This window comes from Chelonia mydas, chromosome 11 (genome assembly GCF_015237465.2).
Source record: "Chelonia mydas isolate rCheMyd1 chromosome 11, rCheMyd1.pri.v2, whole genome shotgun sequence".
NCBI classification, from domain to species: domain Eukaryota; kingdom Metazoa; phylum Chordata; order Testudines; family Cheloniidae; genus Chelonia; species Chelonia mydas.
The window spans coordinates 4,997,451-5,020,911 of record NC_051251.2 but is presented as its reverse complement, the minus strand read 5'-3'; the positions used below and the strand labels follow the sequence as shown (position 1 = coordinate 5,020,911).

Genomic DNA, 23,461 nt, shown 5'->3' with positions numbered 1-23,461 from the left:
CTTTAACCATCACCCAAAATTTAAGTATATTTTAAGGTTTTTTTTCATGTATCATTATAAAGTTTTGATTCAAACTTCCAATTTCAAAGATTAATTTTTACTTTCCCACAAAAGAAAATAAATGCCCTCTCCACAACCACATGGTGAGACCCTCTCAGATCATCCTTCAGTTTCCAGCACCCCGATTATTTTAAATGCTGGAAAAAATGGACTTTGCAGCATGCGTGGAAGATAAATCCTTCCACAATGATGTCTTCATCAAATAAGGAAAGGAGGCACAAGGAATTTACCTCAACTATGACTGGCTGTTCTGCTAGTCTGACTGGTTCAACATGGGAACAACCATCCATTTCAGGTTGGTGGATCTGTCGTTCATAAATGTGTACTAATAATTTTAATTACGTATTTAACTCCACACCTCCAAATATTAGACAAGAGTGGCACAAAATGACAAAACCTAAAGCAAATTTAAAACCAAACCAAGATAAGTTGACTGTATCTGCTTGTTTCTCCTGTACAATGATTTCTTTCAGAACAGAAAATATTCAACTTAGCAAATAAGAAGTCAGTTAGTTCATCTGGGAAATGTTCAAATTTTGTTTTATTTATAATATTTGGGCATGTAGGTGGAACTGAAATGTTCAGTAAAATGTGCCAACAATATAATCTTATGTTTTGAATGGATCTTTATCTGCAATGACTATACACAACTATCACTCACCTTCCCGTTTACGTTTGACTGTTTGCACTGATTTATCATCTGTGCAGTAATATTAAGCACAATGCTGGGTAACCTATTAGTAGAATGGAAGTTTCTTGCAGATTATGCCAAATTCTAAAGTGGATGTTTAATGGAGCTGTTCAGGGCTGTGGAATACACTCAATTTACAAACAAGACAACGATGTCCAGATTTACAATAAATCTCTGTGTGCAACAAAAAGCAGCAAGTCCAGAAACTGATGTATTAAATTTCATGCATCTTCAAAAATAACAGGCTGATATGGCACTCTTCTCTTCTGTGCATCAGTAAGCAGTTAAATCCCAATAAGTTATATTGTTTTTGCTTTTCTGTGTGTGTTTGAAAAAAGTACACCTAGAAATTGTTTCTGAAGGTTGACTTACTGTGTTCTGTGGTCAGTACTTTCAAGCAATCTAGCAGAAAGAAGTGCTGAATGTAAGTAGTTCTTACCCATCTAAAGGACTGTCAAGTGAGGGGCAGCTTCCTGAGCCAGAGTTTTCAGGACTGCTCAAGGACAATGGATCCAGCATCTAGTAAGTAACCATAAGAGAGGGACTGAAATTTTTTTTATTGTTGATGGTTCTTTGCATCACATTTTATAGCTCAAAACCTTAACATACTGATCATAAAAATCAGCAGTTATAACTGATGTGGCCGAAGTCATATTGTATGGAGTCCTGCTTGTTGAAAAGCACTCTGGTGCTCTTCTCCCACCTAATACAAACACAGTGTTTGTATTTAATTTACAGTGTTTAGGAAATAGTAAATTAGAGCAATTATGTTAAAAGAAATGTATGTAGTACACACACAAAGAGAGGAAGTATTTGCAACACCTATATTAGATTAACAAAATTGCTTGGTCTCTATCTCAGGCTGAAATTTTTTGGAAAATATGAGCAAAAAAATTAAGCTACTAAAGGTAGTTAGCTGTGGCAATGTTTCAAAAAATTTTGTTTTTAAAGAAACGGCTCCAGGAGAAGGAACTTGAAATTTGGAAAAGAGATGGTTATGGGGTCAGAGGTGTGTCTTTTGCTGTGTCTGTGACAATCCAGGTTACATGCCCTTTTGAGTGGCTGGTCCAGAGAGGATAACAGTCTACTACTTCTACCAGCTAAGTGAGTTATTCCTATAGATTAAATGGTAGAGGCATATGTTATAGAGCTGAAGGTCCTAGGTTTAAACACTGATGACTCATGCAGGTGGTTGTTACAGTTGCATGTGCTATAAATATTTTACGTTTTGGAGTGTCCATACATGCAATCCTTGGTCTCTAATTCCCTGTGAGCATTTCTGTACTTGAAATGTCTGAGAGGCATCAACTGACTTTATGCAGGCCAATGGTAATGATTATTATGTACAGAAATGGGCTGGATCTGATCAGAGGATTGGTAGGCAGCGTTGTTCAGAGGACAGGGCCTGGCGCTGAGGGTCTGGAGATGTAAGTTCTACTCCCAGTTCAGACACTGACTTGCTGTGCAACTGACAAGTCACTTTCACACTATGCCTCTGTTTTCTCTTCCACCCTCTCTCATCTCATCTCATTGTAAATGCTTCATTGTAAGTACTGACTCTTACTACTTGCGAGTACAAAGTCTTCCTGTAGGGGGTCCTGATCTCAAATGGGGCAATGAGACACCACTGTAATAAGGATAAATAATAATGGCCCAGATGTGAAAAGTACTACATATCCCATTTTCAATCCTCTGAGCTATTCAGACCCCACCACCTTTTCCATCAGTATCCAGATAGGATATGGATATTGAGAGAGAGAGCAGGAATTCTGGTAGATTCTAATAGCTTCATTCTGGTGGAATAGTTGAGTAACAGACAGATCAGAGGAACAGAATGACACGCCCCTGTGCACCTGCTAGAGGAAGGTGGTAATGCTTACTAGGTTTATAGTACTTTACTTTACTTAAACCATTATAGAAACATTAACTGAAAAGCTGATAGGTGGTAATTGGTAGGTCAGTCAGTCATCATGCCCACAGTGACATTTAATCAAGTGGAAATGGAAAAAAAAAATATTTACTTGATCCATGCTTTCTGGAATGAACTCGCCTTCACTATTGATACTAGTGAATGATCCATTTCGTACCACCTGGTGCAGCTCATCTGGAATGTATCCCGGGGGAGGTGAACTCCTATCACGTGTATTAGATCCTTTTAATAAAAAAAAAAAGGCAATATTGGAGAACAGTTTTCTTGGACTGGAGATTAAAAACAATCCTCTCCTGCAAAAAAGCTTACTATGGTATTTTTTCTTTTTGTAAAGCACAAAGTTTGCTTCTACATCTACCATGATTTATTTCATAGTTTTTAAAAGCTGACTGTTGCTCTCATGGAGCCTGATACTGCAAGGTGCTGATTTTCCAATGGCCAAGGATTCAAAAAAACAACCGCTCCCCTCCCCCCCCCACCACTAGGCACCATCAACTAAAACTTTAATGTCATCTCCTAAAATTTAATACTTTAAATGTATTAAGTGACAAAATAAAGCCCCAATCCTGCTCAATGGATGTGGACTCTGCTCATGCGGAGCAGCTTCCAGGATTAGGTCTGAAGACGACAAATTAAGGACTACTACACATCATAGGTAGGATTGCTTAAGAAAGTCAATCTACGTATTGAAGGACTGGAAAAGTGTATTGGGGTACTTGAGTTTTCCAAGATTAAAATTTCCATTGTTTCTTATAGCAGAGAACAAGAACAATTCAGTTTACTAAAGAGGGTTTAAAGGAGACTGCAAAGAATCCACTACCATCACATCACTATGCCCTTTGTATTCTGGAGAGGGTTCCAAAATGATTCTTTGGGATAAACCCCCAAATTATTGACTCATATTATATGAAAGTGTGTGAAAGGAATGAATCTTAAGGTGCGCTTCAGACATCTTCCTTTGTCCCCACAGATTAGTATATATTTGTTTGTTTTCAGTGTTAGCTTTAAAATATATATATATATTCTCCTTTACATTCCTCAATAACCCAAAATTAAGGGCAGTCATAAGCTTCATGGGGCCCAGAGCAAGCTATGATCACTTTCTCCTTTACAAACATTCCTAGACCTGTAGTCAACATTCTGCGTTTCTCCTGGCGTTTTTGGTGCCCTTAACTTCATTAGAAGAGATAATATAATTCTAAACCTATAATCTGGGAATTGTGTCCATCTACATATCCGTCTCTGGATAAAAATTTGCCTCTGCCAACGTGCAAGCTAATCTGGTGCATTCTAAATCTTGCATTTAGAATGCACCAGATTGAATGTACTTTTCCACTGTACAGCACAGGCATATAATTCATTAATTCCCAGCACACCAGACGACTGGATCTAGATTTCATAAGAGAGGAGTATTTACTGATGCCAACTCTCATGATTTTTATTGAGAACCTCATGAAGTTTTACTTAAAACCCCAGCTCCTGGAGTCTTATGAGGATGAGAGAATTTCAGCTTTCACTAAACACACAACAAAAAATGTTTATAACCATCATCAGTGCAGAGAAGAGCTTGAAAACAAACCCTAAAGACTTAAAATCCAGAAGGCAAATAAAAATAATCCAAAATGTAAAAAAACAAGGAGTATTTGTGGCACCTTCGAGACTTACAAATTTATTTGAGGTTCACGAAAGCTTATGCTCACATAAATTTGTTAGTCTCTAAGGTGCCACAAGTACTCCTTTTCTTTTTGCGAATACAGACTAACACGGCTGCTACTCAAACAAATCCAAAATGTATTATTTATTTTAAAAAAACACTCATTTTTTGTGGCCTGACTCATTATTTTAAACCTCGCAGCAGGCACTACTGGGTGTTGTAAATAAAAAGCACATTTCAACTGTATCAAACCAGGTGTGACAAATTGTTACCTAAATACAAAGGTCCTTATATTACATTAACATCTGTATTTAATAGGGTCATATTTAAAATTTTAAAGAAAAGATGTCTGAATATCCAATCCCAAAATAAAGTAAGCAAAATTTAATTAAGCATCCAACTATCTCCTTAACACAGATGAGTTACAGTGCCACACTATTTTCTTTTGTTTGTAACAGTGCAATATATACACTGCAAAAATATGCTTACATGATGTGCAAAATCAGAACGTAATTGACAATTAAACTGACAAACAAATGTTACTTGTTCAATTAATTCTTTAGTCACAGAAGACGTGAAACCAAGGAATCCACATAATTAAATTTCACAAGTTAACCTCACACTTCAAACTGTGCATAGGAGAAAAGGTTAATTAGCCCAATGCTAACACAGCTGCTTCTCTTAGAGGTACTTGAAAAGCAGCCTGAACAATCTAAATCACCAAACATCATTTTTAAGAATGGAATCTTGCAGTCAGGAAAATGCATTGCCATTTAAATAAATATGGCTTTGTTCAGAAGCTCAATCCTGCATGTAATGAAGTCAAAGAGTACTGACACTGAGTTTAATGGACAGAAGGGATGAGTCTGCAAATGAACAATAAAAAAGAAAATCTATAGGCTAACATTGGGGAACAAAGAATTAACCCATTTGCTAATATCCCAAATCTAATTCTATTACAGGGTTCTTTCAACTATGGATCAATTCTTTTTTTTGGTCAGTCTTTTCTGCACTAAACATTTAGGCAAATTAAAAAAAATATTTACCTTTATTTATTTTTTCTTTGATTTTTACAACTAAAAATTATCACCCAACTCATCAGCATGAAGAAACCTCAGTAAAAGAAACATGACATCAACCAGTCAATCAGGATTAACGGAGATACTCTCTCAAAAGTATGAGTTTGCAGACAATTTAAAATGAAAGCTCATACACTTAAAGTCACAGGAATATTAATTGCTTTACCTATTACAGACAGCCTGTTTTTCCTCTCTGCCACTCCAAATACTGTATTATCCAAATCTTCCAGTGATGGCAAGGGTTCCATGTTACTCAGGACAGGAGCCTAAAAATGAAAAAAATATAAAATAACAAATATGTTTAATTCTGTAGTCCCAAAAGGAGAAGAAATAAAGAAAAACACACTACAGATTTCCAAAAGCTCTTTATGTTACGAGAAACGTTTCCATGCGATATCCTTTTTTTGCATAAGGAAAAGAAGCCAATTTGCTTCAAAGTCCATGTATTTCATATCATTTCAGTAGTTTATTCAAGCATTTCTACAACCATGTCTTAAATTTCACTTAAATAGCAAGTTACGTTTTTGTTATAATTAGAATTTTTTTCAAACTTGCAATTTTCAGTTTGTGTCAAGAAAAATACACACTCTCTTTTAGCTCACAGAATCTGATGTTTGGATTTCAGCTTCAAAGAATCACTATACAAAATAATAATAATTACTTATAATGTGGTATAACTCAAATGACCAAAGTATTATTGTGCTAGTAATGTCCACATAAAGTGGTACTGTGGGACATGACAAAAACCTATTATATCTTCACTGTTACCATTTGTTGTGACAGATACATTTGAACACCTCTTTTTATTTAAAGAAAATTTGAAATTATTATTTTAAAAAAGTTAAATGCATTAGCCTCTGAAATTGCATGCCAATGTTGGCAATTTTACACATTTTCCTATTTTAAAAAATATCTTTTGCTGCTGTATGAAAAACCCACACAAAGAGGGTAACTCAAATAATTTAACTCTCCAGGGAAACACAGTGAAAATGACCAAACATGAAATGTTACATGCATAAAGTAAACAAACTCAAAAAACAGAAAAAACATTCTCTCTAATCTCTTAGATGTTACTTGTAACAATAATAGATAAATATTTCACAGAGAAGTGTAATTTTTAAGTAGGCAGTGTCCCGTTGAACTCTTTAATCTAGACATAAATAAATATACTAATTCATACCTGTGAATTTCCATGTATTACAAGCAATATCTTGAGGCTCTTCATGTGAACACTACGATCTAGCAGTTCAACAGCTTTGTCCAAATCATCCTGTGTGGTTAATGGAATCACCAGCTACAGGGAGAGAGAGGAAAAAAGTTGTCTTAGTAAGGGACAAAAAGAGTAGTGTTGGTATAAACCTGATACTGTATGTGACTAAGAACCCCCCAAAAAATGTTTTTAAAATCAATTAATATAAAATACTATAATAATGCAGCATTGAGACACCTCAGTCAGGCACTGAAGAGAATTAGGAAATAATGTTAAATTTGAATCACAACTTTAACTTTGCCTTCTAGTCTGTAAAGCATTATGAAGCAGGCATTCATAACAAAGTAACAACCATTTCAAAATATACAATGTAACATTTTCTGCAACTTTAGATACATGTAGCATCTTATAGTATATTTTCTTCCTTCTCCTACATAGAAGTATCATAATAAATCACTGTACCTTCCCCCCACAGAGCTCATATATAATTTCTTTTCTACATCATTATGTACAGTATTTTGTCACCTCACATTCAAAATACATTTTTTAAAAAGAGTAATGTTGTTTATACACATTCCCCAATGACTTATCTATTAAGTAATTACATTATTCAAGGAAGGTGCTAGACATGAACATTCCTACATGGGATAAATACAGGCCTCACTAGGAAGGCATGAATTGAATTAATTCTTTGCCTAGGCCAGGGTCACAAATTGCCAACTGAAATCCATTTAAATTATAATTAACATTTTTTAAACCATAACCAGATTTTAAATCAAATTAGAATTGAAATATCTCCTGTTTATAAAAAGAAACTGCACAATACTGGTCTATATCAACGGATTTTCCCTGCCCACAAGTAACTATTGTAATGAAATTTGAGGAATGAAACATTTTGCAAATTTGGTTCTCTAGCAATCCATTAACCTCCATGTTACTCAAAGAAAAACACAATCAAACGGGTGAGTGTGGGGGTGCGGGGTGGTGTACGTTTTAGAATAAAACCAGAAACTAAGCTATTAATTAGTATTTGTATTATGTTAGTACCTAAAACCCATAATCAGGGATTGGGACATCACCATAACAGTCACTGTAGAGATATAAAGTACAGTAAAGACTGTCCTATCATACAATTCTAGAAGATTAGGGTTGGAAAAGACCTCAGGAGGTCACCTAGTCCAACCCACTGCTCAAAGCAGGACCAATCCCAACTAAATCATCCCAGCCAGGGCTTTGTCAAGCCGGGCCTTAAAAACCTCTACGGATGGAGATTCCACCACCTCCCTCGGTAACCCATTCCAGTGCTTCACCGCCCTCCTAGTGAAATACCTAGTCCTACCTCAAAGATCTTAATTACAATACAACAAGTGGACAACCCCAAACAAATGGTCAGGGGAGAAAAGAGGGGAGACAAGGTAAACAGTAGTTTCTAATATTTATTAGCTTAACAGTGGCAGGTTGTTTCTAACACACTTCTGACTATACCTTCTCCTTTCTCATTTTAACTCAAAAGGGGACAAGAAGAGCAGAAAATTCATTCACATGCCCAGAGGCAGATTACCCTTTTGTGGGGCCCTGGGCCAGAGCAAGTGGGTGCCCTCCCACCCCTTCCGCCTGCAGTAGCTCCCTCTGCTGCTCCCCCTTCCCTCATGCTCCTACCAACAGGAGAGCCAGGCGGGTAGGCAGAGCGGGTCATGATGCAGGGGCACCCATTTTTCTGGGGCCCCTCAGTTGGCTGTGCTGCCCAGAAGAACTAGGGGGAAGAAAACAATTAAGTCCAGAAATGGGACAGAAGGTCTGGCTCTTTACTCAAATGTCCCAATACTAATAATAGTATTTAACACTTACATAATATTAATCTTTAAATCTCCAAGCACTTTACTGTGAGGGTAAATATCATCCACATTTTACAAAAAGGAAGGGAGGCACAAGGAGAGATTAAATGAGTTGTCCAAAGTCACACAGCAGGTCAGTGGCAAAGCTGGGAATAAAAATCAAATTCACAACCCCCATCCCCAGTCTGGTGTCCCATCCATCAGGGCATGCTGCCTCCCTACAACATTTTGGGCTGCGCCCTCTTCCGTATCCCTGTTTAGACAAATCCCAGTCACCTGAGGGAATGGTGCACTGGAGAACCCTGCAAACTCATGGCAGAAGTGACTAACCTTGGCCATTCTGCAACTTTTTACGCAGGAGGCCATCAGGTGGCCTTCAGTCATTATGAAAATACATTGGATTTCAGTCTTGAAATGTTCAGCTGTCAAAACCATTAATACATTAGAAACTGAGGATTTAGGAAGGCAGAATATTACCTCATTATTGCTGTAATGCAAGTCCATAGGCTGTCCAAAAGCAACTTTAGCTTTAGATGCAAGATCTTCTAGTTTGACAGGCCTGGGAAATTGTAGAATCCTGTAACACAAACAATAATTTTTGGAGAATTTTTTCACTAATCTGAAAGGATCATTGTTTATTAATGAATTACCCATGAATAATCTTATAACAGGAAAAAGAAAAAACAGTTTACAAAATGTTTGCTGCCTTTTTGGAACATTAATATGCAGAATAAATTTAAAAAGCATCTTCTGCAGTAAAAATTAAAGGAACGCTCACAGTTTTTCATATTTTACTAGGCATAAAATTAGGTCCTGCTAGCTGTGCTTTAGTAATTTGCATATTGCTCCATTCTGGTGAGCACTCACAGCATTAAGTATTCCAGAATCCTGCTCCAACTATTCCAGAATGGAGGATTCTTGTAAATTTCAATAACTTCTGTTTAACAGAACTAAGCAGAACACAGGAGGCAGCTATCACTGAGGCTTGATCTGTTCAACATACTTACTTCGGTATAATTACGCCACTTGGGTGTGAAAAATCCACACCCCGAACGAAGTAGTTACACCGACCTTAACACACACACACACACACACACGTACGTAGACAGAGCTACGATGGCGGGAGAACTTCTCCCACTGACATAGCTACCACTTCTCGCAGAGGTGGAGTTAAGCCAATGAGAGAGTTCTCGCCCATTGGCTTTAAGCATCTTCACCAGATGTGCTGCAGCTGTGCCGATGTAAATTTGTAGTGTAGACCTGCCCTAAGAAAAACAGGATGTAGGCTAGTAATGGACTGACCAGCAGAAGAGTTAGAATTACATCAATATTACCGCCTTCATTTTAACTGGCTAACAAATTTTCTAGAATCAGGAGGAGAGTTTAAAAATACGGTCCAGCCACCCTCCTTTTTGAAAGATATGATGTAGTTAAATTGTTGAGACTAACAACATTGACAGTGTTTCTTTAAGTAAAATTCCCTTAAATTTCTAAAATGTGGGTTATAAACTTAAAGATTTCCTATTAGCTGAATGCCACCAAAACGAAAAGATCCTAAATGTGTGTCACTCTCAGAGCTTCCATTACGTACAAATATCTCTCAAAAAGAAGCTATTAAATTATTTCAGCAGAAGGCCATATAACAGACTTTTGCTTCATCGCTATTCTAAGTGACCGAGGCAGATATGAACCACAAATCCTGAAGAGAAATTCCACTTGAATTTTATGGATATTATGCTGGAAAATTAACAATGGCTAATGGTCCCTTTTATCTGTATCTTCATTAACCAACATACCAGTAAGAACGTTGTTTCCTCGGGGAAAGGAGGAGAGAAGCTAGGTCATCGTCTCTTTCCTTTCTCACCTTAGTTAATTGTGCATTCAGCAAGCTTGGAACTTTGCTTACTAGAAGACTTTGGCTATCAGTTTAGAATGCCATATATATTATCTTAGGAACTCATGAATAGCTCTGACTCCTCCTTTCTGCCTCCTATTTTACAACAATGTAGAAGCACCATTCAAAACATTTATTTATTGCATAACCCTATGTCCATTGTGCCACCCCATCCTGGTATCTTTGGAACTGCATGTTCTTACACAGAACAGAGCTCAACCTGCATATTGGACTTGGTTTGTCCAGTATCACCTGTTTGCAGTTGTAGCTATGTTGGTCCCAGGATACTAGAGGCACAAGGTGGGTGAGGTAACATCTTTTATTGTCTCCACTGCTGTTGGCGAAAAAGACATGCTTTTACCAACAGAAGTGGGTCCAATAAAAGAATGTTACCTCACCCACCTTCCTTCTCCAGTATCACCTGGGCATTAGCTCCAAATCACTTCTATCTGGCCTGAATAGTCTTAATTTTAAAGGAAGCTACAAGGATGTCTTTTGCATTACATAAAACATTCTTCCACAAATGATGTGCTAATACATTTCAATTACAATTCTAGACACAGACAGTGAAGTCTGTTAATGGCCAGTAAGAGTACTTCTATTTTTCTAGCCATTTTAAAAGGTGGCCACACTGCATTCTGATTAGCATGGAAGAACTTGCATTGATAGATTTTACAGGCCACTAACAACTGGTGACCAGTAGCACAGGCTTCAGTGTAATCTGGTTTTTTAAAAAGGAAAAGAGAACTGTTGCATTTGCTATTGTTAAAAATGGGGTTCTCTATCATCATTATTACTGGTTACATAGTACTGAGTGTGCTTGGTGTTTCACCAATATAAGGATAAAGGTCCTTGCTCTGAAGAGTTTACAATTTACACAATGAATATGACCAGAATTTTTGAGGTTGTTTTTTTATTTTGAGTTAATTTTCAATAGTTTCATTTGTGACCACTACTCACAGGAAGGTCTAGGGATTTACTGGAAGAAGCATATTGGCAGGAAGTACTTGGAGAAGAGAAATGAGGCATGGCAAACCTGTTCAGGAACAGAGTTCCAAGCAAAGGAGATGCATGAAGGAGGAATGGCAGTGAAGGAGGAGAGTGGGAGACCTCCACAAAGGGGAGATTGAGTCATACATCTTAGCTTTAATTATGCATTTTAAGCTTTTGAATATCTCACTCTTTGCCCACAACATGAAGTTATATTTGAACTGAATTTTCAGTGGAAACCAATCAGAACAGCCCAGTTACAAATCTCAGAAGACTTTCCTATAGAAGAATTGCCAGTTAGGATTTTCCCACAAAATCAGTCAGTACAGAAAGATCAAATCAAAATGTTTCCTTTTCTTACTAATGTAGGGCTTGATCCTGCAACCACTTATTCATATGAGCATAAGTCCCAGTAACTTCACTCGTGAATAAAGTTATTCATGAGAGAGCATTTAAAGAATCAGGTCCATTCTTTGGAATTTACATCTAAGTAAATCATATTTGACAATTCCTTGACTAATCGAAAGGGTATAAAGCTAACTATGCAATGAAAAAAGTTTTCTAAATCCCACTTTTCACTCTTACAAATATATCAACTTAATAAAGCTTAGGGCTGGAAGAAGTTTCCAGATTAGTCTGCCCTTCTGCAGAAGTGCATGAATTGCTCAACTCATTTCTCTGGAAGTTACATTGAGAGTTTGTCTACACATTTCTGGTAATGGTGTCAAAACCGCTCTGGGTCAGGTATTCCTCTGACCTCATGATCAACATTTTTTTTCTTAACATTTAAACTAGACTTTTATAGATCATTTTATAGATCATTGCTGCTAGTGACTACAACACACAGCATCAGACCCCAGCTAGGATGGCAGGCAAATATGGTAGTCTCAGTAATCACTATAAATTCTTTGTACTGATAACAAAATAGCTCTGGTGATCCAGTTTAGATTTTGCATTCTCACTTCATGTACCATGACCATACTGCTTCAACAATTCCTGACCACATATACAAATCTACTTATATTTGAGGTGTACACTCCTGGTTTGTGTAATTAATCTATGCTAGAAAGTTCTATTTTAAAAGCTACCGTATGAAGATTTGGTAAGACATTTGCTAATAAGATACCTTTTTAGTTTTAAGAACAGTTTGGGGTCTACATTTAACAGCTTTTAATTAATTTTGTTTAAATTATACATTTCTATTTTCTGCTTATTTGTGCTGACTGTTCTATTTCTCTTAAGCCATGTGTGTACATCAATTTCTATCAAGCACTTTTAATGGTTTCTTTGGGACACTAGCAGAGAAACAGCAATAAAACCCATAAACTAGCAACAGAAATGCATTAAAAAAGTTTACCTTTTCCTGCCTTACCTTTTTTCACCTCGGTGTTCGAATTTGACTCTAACATCATTCTGTAATGAAAGAGAGAAATTATACATTTTTTTAAAAAGCCATAATAGAAACCACTATAAATTATTAGTTGGTGACAAATTCTTACTCAGAAAACCATAAAAATACATTTAATATTCTCAGACATTTTGTTTAATCTTTAGAGGGGCCATAAGGTTTATTTATACTCTTTTCTGGCTTACTGAACATTTTGGCAGAAACTAACACAGACAAGTGGAAGACTATTTCTTCTGGTAAGGTATCAGATATGATAAGTCCAGAAATCCATGAGGATCAAAAGGATGGTTTTGAAGTAAACTAAACATTTGTGTGAGAAAAAACACACATTGGCCAGGAACGGCGAACCGCGGCCACTGGGAGCTGCAGGGGGCAATACCTGCCAACGTAAACAAAATGTCTCACAGCCCCCCAGCGGATTACTCTGATGGGCCACGTGCCAAAGATTTCCGACCCCTGATTTACCTTTAGCTGTATTAAAACGCATGTAGTTTGCTTGTGCCCACTTTACCAAACGATCCAGATCGCTCTGAATCAGTGACCTTTGCTCTTCATTATTTACTGCTCCCCAATTTTTGTGTCATCTGTAAACTTTATCAGCAATGATTTTTAGGTTGTCTTCCAGATAATTAATAAAAATATTAAAATAACTGAACGGAACCCTGCGGGACCCCACGAAAAACACACCAGTTCAATGATTCTCAATTCACAGTTACTTTTTCAGACTCATCAGTTAGCTAGTTTTTTAATTCATTTAACATGTGCCATTTTTCTTTTAGATCTTTCTAGTTTTTTAATCAAAATGTCATGCGGTACCAAGTCAAACACCTTACAGAACTCTAAGGATATTATACCAACACTATTACCTGTATCAACCATAATTGATTTTTTAAATGAGATTAAAAGTTAGTTTAATGGGATCTATTTTCCCTAAACCCATGCGATTTGCATTAATTATATTATCCTCCTTTAATTATTTATTAATTGAGTCCCATATCAGCCACTCCATTATCTTTCCAAGGATCAATGTCAGTCAGACAAGCCTATAATTTACCTGGGTCATCCCATTTATTCTTTTTAAAATTTGGCACAACATTAGCTTTCTTCCAGTCTTCTGGAACTTCCCCAGTGCTCCAAGACTTATTGAAATTCAGCATTAATGGTCTGGTCAGCTCCTCAGCAAGCTCTTTTAAAATTCTTGGATGGGCAGTTATTTGGGCATGTTGATTTAAAAATGGTCAACTTTCCATTCCACTAATATCTCTGAAGGATGTTAAAGAGTGTTATCACCATATGATGAGACCATATCATCTGTTTTCCCCCAAATACGGAACAGAAATATTTATTGAACCACGTCCACTTTTTCTGCATTATTATTGATAATTCTACCATTTCCATGTAGTAATGGAGCAATACTACTGTCAGGATACTTTTTGTTCCTAATATATTTTTTAAAACTTGCTTTTTATCTTAATATACCCACATGCTTTACAGCTGCCTTCACTTCCCCTCTAAACCAGGTCAGTTTTTTTTAACCAAGACAGCCTTCTTCCTTGATTATGACTCTCTGGGCAGCTAGCAAGGTGTTAAAGTATTCCCAATTATCATTCAATTTTTTCTGATTAAATTCTTCCTCTCATCTGATTTGGCTCACAGTTGTTTTCAGCTTTGTGAAACTGGCCCTGTTAAAGCACCAAGTACACACATTACTGATTTGGACTTTATTCTGCTTGCATATTATGATACAAGCTTGTATCTAAGCTACCATTAATTTTTAGTTTTGTAATCAGTTCCTCTTTATCGGTTAGGTCAAGGTCTAAGAAAGAATTACCCACACATTGGCTGCAACACTTTTTGAGTTAGGAAACTGTCATCTATAATGTCTAGGAATTCTAAGGCTGTTTTAATACTGGCAGCATGAGAACTCCAGCACGTCACTCAAACTGAAGTTCTCCATGATCTCACAGTTCTTTTCCCTACACATTGTAAATAGGTACATAAGGAGGTTGTCATCCTGTTCCCTAATATGATTGGGAGGTCTATAGCAGACACCAACTAGTACCCCATCTTGTGCTTTATTTGTTAGGATATTGATCCATAAACATTCAAGATCATTTTCTTCCACGTTATCACTGACTCAGAAACAGATTATGCGATTTATGACAGAGTGCCACTCCTCCTCCCCTTCTGCCCGCTCAATCCTTCCTAAATCAGTATTGCCATTTTAACATTCTGATTGTGAGAATCAACCCATCAGGTTTCAGTAATACCAACCTCATCAAATTTATGCTCAAACGGAGAATTCCAATCACAATTCCTTGTTTGTCACAAGTGGAATATCTATGACTTTTAAACCACCAATAAGGAACGACCCCCCCCTTCTTCCAAATACTGAAGATAAAATAGATTAATACACAAATACATGTAAAAATTCAAATGTCTTGATAGACCACCAATTCAGGCCCCAATCCAACAAACATCCATTTAATTCTATGGGATTATTCTCATGAGCAATGCTATTCACATGCCCTTATACAGAATGTACAGAATGTGACCTACTGTACAAAAGGCGAAAAACTGTGGCTTTTTGCTTCTTTATGAAGCTCACAGAAGCCCTGAATATTATTTTTCAAAATAAATATAAAATTTGAACATTCTGACTAAAAACTCCTCCCCCCACCCAATTGTTCAGCTTTATCAATTCTCTTTTGCAATACCACAATCTCCACTAGTTCTCCAGCTGCCCATAGTCTCTGGGAAAAACACAGTTCACAAGAACTAGTATTTCTAATGTCAAACAAATGGAAAAAAAAAATTTCATACCTTCTCTATGTATTTCCCCCACTGCAAACCACCTTTAATATGACAGTTTCAATATCTGGATAGTGCAATTCAGTTGTATATGACTAAATTCAGTCTAAAGAAACAATTCAAAGAAGGGACGGCAGCAAATCTTGCTTTTAAAATAAAAATCCTAAAATAAGTCAGCAAAAAAGACTGTGATCCAAACCAAAGTGTGATCTTGACAATTAGTGTAATTCTCTGTCTTTAAATATTCAATTAGGGAGTAGGAAGGGGATGTTTTACCTTTACCAGATACATTTAGTGTGCATGTGTTTAGAATGTGTCCTGAAACATTACTCTTCATTTTTGTAACTAATTTCAAAAATATGCAGGATCCACAAGGGATTAGAATCACCCATTTAACACTGACTTTGGTCTTGCAATTGGAAAATTATAGAAGTCACAGTAGGATATACATTGTTCATTGTGTTAGACAAGAATGCAGAAAATTACCTGTTTTTTGGGTGAAGATGATTTTGGTTTTCCTGTTTCTTGTACTGGCAATGCAGGACGACTAGCCTTATGAAGGACAGCCAAATCCTGCATGATTGAATTCAAAGCTTGCTGCTCGATAGAATTGAAAGACTGATCATCTGTTTAAAAAAAAACAAAAAAACAAACACACCAACAATAGGACACTTAGAAGTTCAAATTGTTTCACTTGAAAGCTGCATTTAAAAATTGACTAGGAAAATAAACATGTTTCCTAAAAACTTAAGAAAGGACACACACATTCATCACAATTAGCTTAAAAAAAAAAAAAAAAAAAAAAAGAGATCCTGTAGCTAGCATGTTGCAATTACAAACATATTCATTTAATTTGTTTCCAGGAAGTAACATCATAAGCAGGACTTAAGGAACTGAACAACTTTTATTGTTAAATACTTAAATTTTTGAAAAAAAGTAAAAGCAGCTTCCCAACAAATTAGGACTGACAATTCAATTCACCTTGATACAACTGCAGACTATAACTAGGAGAAAGGGTTTCAAAGGCTGTTTCATGTAAAACGCTTAGGAAAATGTAGAAAAAAATTAGATCTTCAATTTGTAAAGATGCACTATTATGGCAGTACTTGTTTGTGGCACAGAAAGACCAAAGTTAACAATTTACTGTGGGTATCATTCTTCCCCAACCTAAACCAGTAGAACTCAGACACACCGAAAAAGCAACACATTGGAACTCTAATTAGAAGAGACTTTTGCTACTTGCTGATTGCTCTCAATGTAGGTTTTACATCAGGTTCACTCTTCCAGCACTGCAACTGCAGCATTCTAGGGCAAAGGGGGGCAAGCAAGGGTTCAAAGACAAAAGGGGTAACCTCAGTACGTTTGAGTGAAGGTACAGTTAGAAGCCAGTCTGGCTGGCAATGGGGCAACTACACAAAATTGGAGGTGTCCAAAAGTCAGAATTAGTCCTACGGCCACATTAAGATGAACAAACATTGAACAGTAAAGTGTTTGGAGGTTTTGTGGGGTGGTTGGGAGACGTACCCTTCATTACTCCAACTCCACATCACAGTGGTTGCTCCTATGTACACTGGCCTGTGGTTTACTCCAGATGTGTCCAAGGATAAATCTACACTTGGAGGTGTAAGGAAAGAAAGAATATCCCACTACTCACGCAAAAAAAAATTAAACAGTGACATAATGAAGAATGCCTCTCTGGATTTTCTTGATGCTGGACTAATTAGCTAGCTTCAGGACAAATTCTGCTGCAAAGTTCATGTAGACAGGTGGTGAAGAGCTCCCACTAGAATCTAGAGAACTGCTTAAATGGATTATGCATGCACATGACTTTATATTCCATACAACTAAAGCCGTTTGCACAGCAGGGAAAGCCTGGGAGAGTGGTAGAAGGGAGAGAACAGTTACATATATTAAAACTTAGTTCCTCTTGGAAACTCACATTTTAAATGTGCATAACCCTCCTTTGAGGACAATACAAAGTCAAACAAATATATGAATGATCCCATCAGTCCTTCAAAAGGTGAAACACCAGAGTCTCTAATGTTTTAACAGAATGCCATTCACTGCAGTCAACCCTGTGGAAGAACTCTATTAGGTTATCAAAGTTAAATATTAATGGCTGCATTGGTCCTATGCATAAATGAATGCCAGGTTCAAAGATTCAATTTTATGATCCTTGACAAGCATTCTTGTGAAATGCAATTTTGTTATAATGTTAATTTTGCAGAAGTAGGAAGCAAGCAAGAATAATGTGCTCTCACTTGAAGAGGTGTCAGGGCTAAGTCAGATGTCACTGACAAATATGAATGGTGACTCCTCAACTACAGTATTTGCAACTGATACTGTTCATTTATGCCAACATCACCTTACACAAGGAAAGGAAGAGCTGGGGATAACAGCGATTCCATGTTCATCTAGCTAACTTCTCTCTTCTTTAAAATAACTTGTACTGGGATTTACAGCAACTCAATATTTCACTGTCACGGTCCTTTTAAGCTGTGGTTTATGCTGAACACTAAAAAGTGGTTGAAAAGAATAAAATACAAACTTGTATAATGTATAAACAACTGTTTAATGTAAATAGTAAATATAATCCAGATTTTAATTTTTTTAAATTATCCGAAGACCTTTGGCCATGAATGCCTAAAAATTAGTTAGACCAGGTAGGTAACATAATATCTTTTATTGGATCAATTTCTGTTGGTGGAAGGGACACATTTTTGAGATTCACAGAGCTCTAAATAATAAATATGAATCTAATAAATATGAATCATCTATTATTGCTCATTGATCAAACTGAACTCAAAAATAAAAATCAAGTTACAGTAAATTCATTTATTTAAAGATAACACCGGCAAGTTCAAAAATACCATTTCCTGTCTTTAGTACCGCAAGAATTGTCATAAAATATTGTAACAGTACCATATGAGTGCAGTAACACCACAATTGTAAATGTCTACACACTACTGAAGATGTTAAAAATGTAGCTATCGTTAGCCAATAGCAGTAATGAGCTACCCAAGAGTTTGTGTGGGATGAAGGTTGATGATTCGATACATTCAAATAATTTAAATCTAGTTTACAATCTTTATTCGTGAGCTACAGAGCTGTAGCTCACGAAAGCTTATGCTCAAATAAATTTGTTAGTCTCTAAGGTGCCACAAGTACTCCTTTTCTTTTTGAGGATACAGACTAACACGGCTGCTACTCTGCAACCTGTCAAAATAGGCAGGTCAAAACTTTTACTTGGAACTAACCAATAGTGAAAATCTGCATTCATAATAATGGTATAAAGCCTCTAAAATTTTCCTACCAAGGGAAAAATTAAAAGCAGATCTGCTTCTTACTGCAATGCTCTCAAGCAAGCCAACTGATGCACACTTGCTCTTTACTATGATTTATGGTGGAGTTTATGATGAGAATCCTGGACCTGGATCAAAGGATTTGAAGCATATCACCGATGTGCTTCATCAGTTGCTGAACTACCTGAAGTCATCTGCCATGGAAGGTGGTGGAGGCAGTACAGCTTCATCAGGCAATGACGACAATACAATTGTGTGAGGTGTCACCTCCTTGTCAGCCCTTGCTTCCTGCTCCTTGAAGGTCTCCTCCAGTGGTTCTGGTTGAGACCGTGGAAGTAGAGGTTGGGGAGAATCTGTCTGCATATGTGCCCTATGACAGCGATTCAGGGCCCTAATGAACTGTGGGTGATAAAGGACCCGGGGTCCCAACAAGGTTACTCTAGGAGCCCAGAGAGCACAGGAGGAGGCATCCACCATTGATATCAGGTGCACAGGGGTCAAGGTAGAAAAATGATGTCCTGGAGGATAAACAGGAGAATGCTGTACTGAAATCTGAGAGTCGGAAGAGTCATCCTCAACATAATCTAGAGTTGGTGATAACTGTTCACTTTGGATGGTTCAAGTCTGTAAACAAGGTGGTCTCAATGAAAAAATGTGGAGTGAGTGACCAAGAGCATCTCTGTGCAGACAGCTGTCCGGTACCAGTAAGTAACAAGGATTCTAGATCACTGTAGACAAGCAGGTTTTTGAGTGTCTAAACTCCTGCGGTACTGGTGGTATGTAGGAGGGAGTTAAATGAGGTCTGGTGGAGAACGGCTTTGGTACCAAGGTAGGTACCTGTGTTGAGTGTATGAATGCTATGGATGTCAAACACTTGATATGAGGGACAGACTCCAATAGTATGATACAGATGTATGAGATGATGGTATAGGGACCAGGTGTGACACTGCACCCCATATTCTTCATAGTGATATTAGTATGATATAATTATATCATGATTATGATGTATTTTATGCAATATAAGGCATGTGAGGTGTCATTGGAAAGGCTATGGTTTGCTGAATACGTATTATTTTTGTATCCAAAGTTACGAATATTGACTATGTATCTATTTCACACATAGCTATTCCTGGGCATCCCCCACTAGGCAAAATGCTCTCAGTCTAGATGGTTGGCTGGGAAGGGCCCATTCAGATTAAATGAGCCATTAGGAAGAAACAATAGGCCTTAGGAGAAGCTTATCTCCCATCCGGTGCGCCCTCCTGTGAAGGCTCCCAACAGCCTGTGGGAGATGGCTGCTGTGACTCTACAGGGACACATGACCAGGTAACCTGGTGCTGGATTCCATCTTGGAATGTCAGTATTTTTCCACTGACTGGCATGGGAAGCAAGCTTTGAAACAAAGGGTTCCAACCATATGCAAAAGCTATATAAGGCAGGGGAATGACATCATCTGGGTTCTTCACTCCCCACCCAAGAAGACTCCTGGAAACACCTGAGGAATGAAGACTGAACTGGAGGAAGTGCTGGACCCAGGCTAAAGGGATTTTTAGCCTGTGAATGGAACACCTGGGGGTTCCAAATTGGAAGCAAGTGCAGCTTGCCCCTTAAGAATCTGCAGCCTGCTTATATCATCACTTAGGGTGAGAATCTGTTATTCATATCCAACCTATTTAGTATATTAAACTTAGACTGCATTTTTTATTTGCTAGGTAATCTGCTTTGATCTGCTTGCTTTATAATCACTTAAACTCTATCTTTTGTAGTTAATAAATTTGTTTTTGCATTATCGAAACTAGTGTATGGGAATCCTAACTCGGGGGGGAGGAAGGCTGTTGCATATTCCTCTCCACACTGAGGGAGGGGGTGAATTTTATGAGCTTAGGCTGTAGTCCTCTGTGCAGTGCAAGATGGTATAATTTTGGGTTTATATTCTGGGGGAGGGGTTACGTGCTTAAGGAGCTGGGAGGTACCCTAGTGGAGCCTTTCCATGCAGGGGCTGGTCAGAGAACCTAACTGCATGTAACCGCAGCTTAGTGTGTCCCTACCTGTATGTATGCTGGTGAAAGTGCAGGCTAGAGGGGGTTTTGCAGCTTGTCACAGCAGTACAGTGTAAAGGGAGCCCAGTCTGGTGGGTCAGGGTGGGCTCAGTGGTACCCCAGTTCTAGGTGGCACCCCAGGGGGAACCCATCACACCGGGGATATGGAAAGGTACAATGGTGTAGACCTTTCTGACATAAAATTTCTAGACTGGGTATGGCCATCTGCAGTTGAAGTCCTCAGTACAGAGTCCCATTTCATAGTATGGCTCTTAAGGGACATTTTAGATGTTCTCAGGGTACTGGAGTGACTGGGAGCTTCAATGGAACTGAGGTCTCTGGAGCCTTCTTAAGAACATAAGAACAGCCATACTGGGTCAGACCATCTAGCCCAGTATCCTGTCTTCCGACAGTGGCCAATGCCAGCTGCCCCAGAGGGAACGAACAGAACAGGTAATCATCAAGTGATCCATCCCCTGTCGCTCATTCTCAACTTCTGGTATTGATGGACCTATCCTCCATGAATGTATCTAGTTCTTTTTTGAAGCCTGTTATAGTCTTGGCCTTCACAACATCCTCTGGCAAGGAGTTCCACAGGTTGACTGTGCATTGTGTGGAAAAAATACTTCCTTTTGTTTGTTTTAAACCTGCTGCCTATTAATTTCATTTGGTGGCCCCTAGGTCTTGTGTTATGAGAAGGAGTAAATAACACTTCCCTATTTACTTTCTCCACACCAGTCATGATTTTATAAACCTCTAGCTTATCCCCTCTTAGTCGTCTCTTTTCAAAGCTGAAAAGTCCCAGTCTTATTAATCTTTTCTCATATGGCAGCTGTTCCATACCCCTAATAATTTTTGTTGCCCTTTTCTGAACCTTTTCCAATTCCGATGTATCTTTTTTGAGATTTGGCGATCACGTCTGCATGGAGTATTCAAGATGTGGGAGTACCATGGAATTATATAGAGGCAATATGATATTTGCGGTCTTATTATCTATCCCTTTCTTAATGATGCCCAACGTTCTGTTAGTTTTTTTGACTGCCGCTGCACATTGAGTGGATGTTTTCAGAGAACTATCCACAATGACTCCAAGATCTCCTTCAGTGGTAACAGCCAATTTAGACCCCATCATTTTATATGTATAGTTGGGATTACGTTTTCCAATGTGCATTACTTTGCATTTATCAACACTGGGCAACAATACGGCAGATGAAATTCAATCACCCAGTTTTGAGAGATCCTTTTGTAGCTCTTCACAGTCTGCTTGGGACTTAACTATCTTGAGTAGTTTTGTATCATCTGCAAATTTTGCCACCTCCCTGTTTACCCCTTTTTCCAGATCATTCATGAATATGTTGAAAAGGACTGGGCCTAGAACAGACCCCAGGGGGACACCACTATTTACTTCTCTCCATTCTGAAAACTGACCATTTATTCCTACCCTTTGTTTTCTTTTAATCAGTTACCAATCCATGACAGGACCTTCCCTCTTTATCCCATGACAGCTTACTTTGCTTAAGTGGCTTCGGCGTGGGACCTTGCCAAAGGCTTTCTGAAAATCTAAGTACAATATACCCACCGGATCCCTTCGTTCACATGCTTGTTGACCCCCTCAAAGAATTCTAGTAGACTGGTGAGGCATGACTTCCCATTACAAAAAGCATGTTGACTATTCCCCAACAAACTGTGTTCATCTGTGTCTGACAGTTTTGTTCTTTACTTATCAGGTGATGACCAAGATTTCTTAAGACATCTAGTATTCCTACTTTCCTTGTTGGTACCCTGAGATTTAGAAATGAAGCTCTTTTTACTGCAGACATCAGTACAGGTGCTGCCTCTCCTGAGCTGGTCACCAAGACTCGGAGGCAGACAGGGTAGCAACCCTTGGATCCTTCGAGACTCCTGGTGACAGGGATCCTGAATTCTACGAGGCATAAAGAGTACTCAGAGGCCTGTGTGCAGAAGGGTTCTCAGAGCCTGGGTCAGAAGCTAGTCTTAGGGCTTACTCCCTCATCAATAATTTGATCTCCCTGTTTTCCCAAGATCTGGTTTTGAAGGAGCAGCAGATTTTACACTTCTTGGGGCAGATGGGTGTCTCCCAAATAGCAGAGGAACCAAGAATAGCGGTCATTGATTTGGGATAGCTTGCTGGCAGGAGACACTCTGCTTAAACCCTGGGGATCCTGCCATACCCCAAAGCAGAAGTTCAGAATCAACCCTCAATCGGGGAAATTGAACAAAAGGGGAAAGAAACTATTAAACTAAAACTATACTAGAAATTAAGTCTGAGTAAAGTGGGCATGGTTGATGTTCTGCCTCAAGCCGAAGGTGGTTGAGAAGGAACTGAGGGCAGTTTGCCTGGGCAGCCCTATATGACCTTGGCATGGGACACAAGGATGAGAAGTGTGCATGCATGGGCCGAACAGGCACTGTTCCCAAAAATCTCCCATCAAAAGCACATGGATGGGCACACAGTCAGATGGACACACAATCCTGAAGTGGAGCACTACTCAAAGAAGAATACCAAGTGTGATGCGGTTCCCCCCCAACAAAGCCTG

The 23,461-nt window shown here is 38.1% G+C and overlaps 1 protein-coding gene across 7 annotated transcripts in view; it reads right to left on the bottom strand.

Annotated features, from left to right (window-relative positions):
* MAP3K2 (mitogen-activated protein kinase kinase kinase 2) overlaps positions 1–23,461 on the bottom strand; it is an 89,882-nt gene that overhangs the window by 21,119 nt on the left and 45,302 nt on the right. Inside the window, exons 3-11 of one of the 7 annotated variants that reach the window (XM_043524987.1) lie at positions 17,933–18,077; positions 17,087–17,176; positions 16,049–16,188; positions 12,716–12,756; positions 8,937–9,036; positions 6,595–6,708; positions 5,581–5,680; positions 2,773–2,903; positions 1,191–1,270 (exon numbers count right to left, since the gene is read on the bottom strand). In XM_043524987.1, the coding sequence (XP_043380922.1) occupies positions 1,191–1,270; positions 2,773–2,903; positions 5,581–5,680; positions 6,595–6,708; positions 8,937–9,036; positions 12,716–12,756; positions 16,049–16,188; positions 17,087–17,093 (713 nt within the window). In that variant the 5' untranslated portion in view covers positions 17,094–17,176; positions 17,933–18,077. Of the gene's footprint in view, positions 1–1,190; positions 1,271–2,772; positions 2,904–5,580; positions 5,681–6,594; positions 6,709–8,936; positions 9,037–9,560; positions 9,725–12,715; positions 12,757–16,048; positions 16,189–17,086; positions 17,177–17,932; positions 18,078–23,461 lie in introns of those variants that run through there. The other 6 variants (XM_043524989.1, XM_043524991.1, XM_043524990.1 and 3 more) reach the window with 6 other exon arrangements.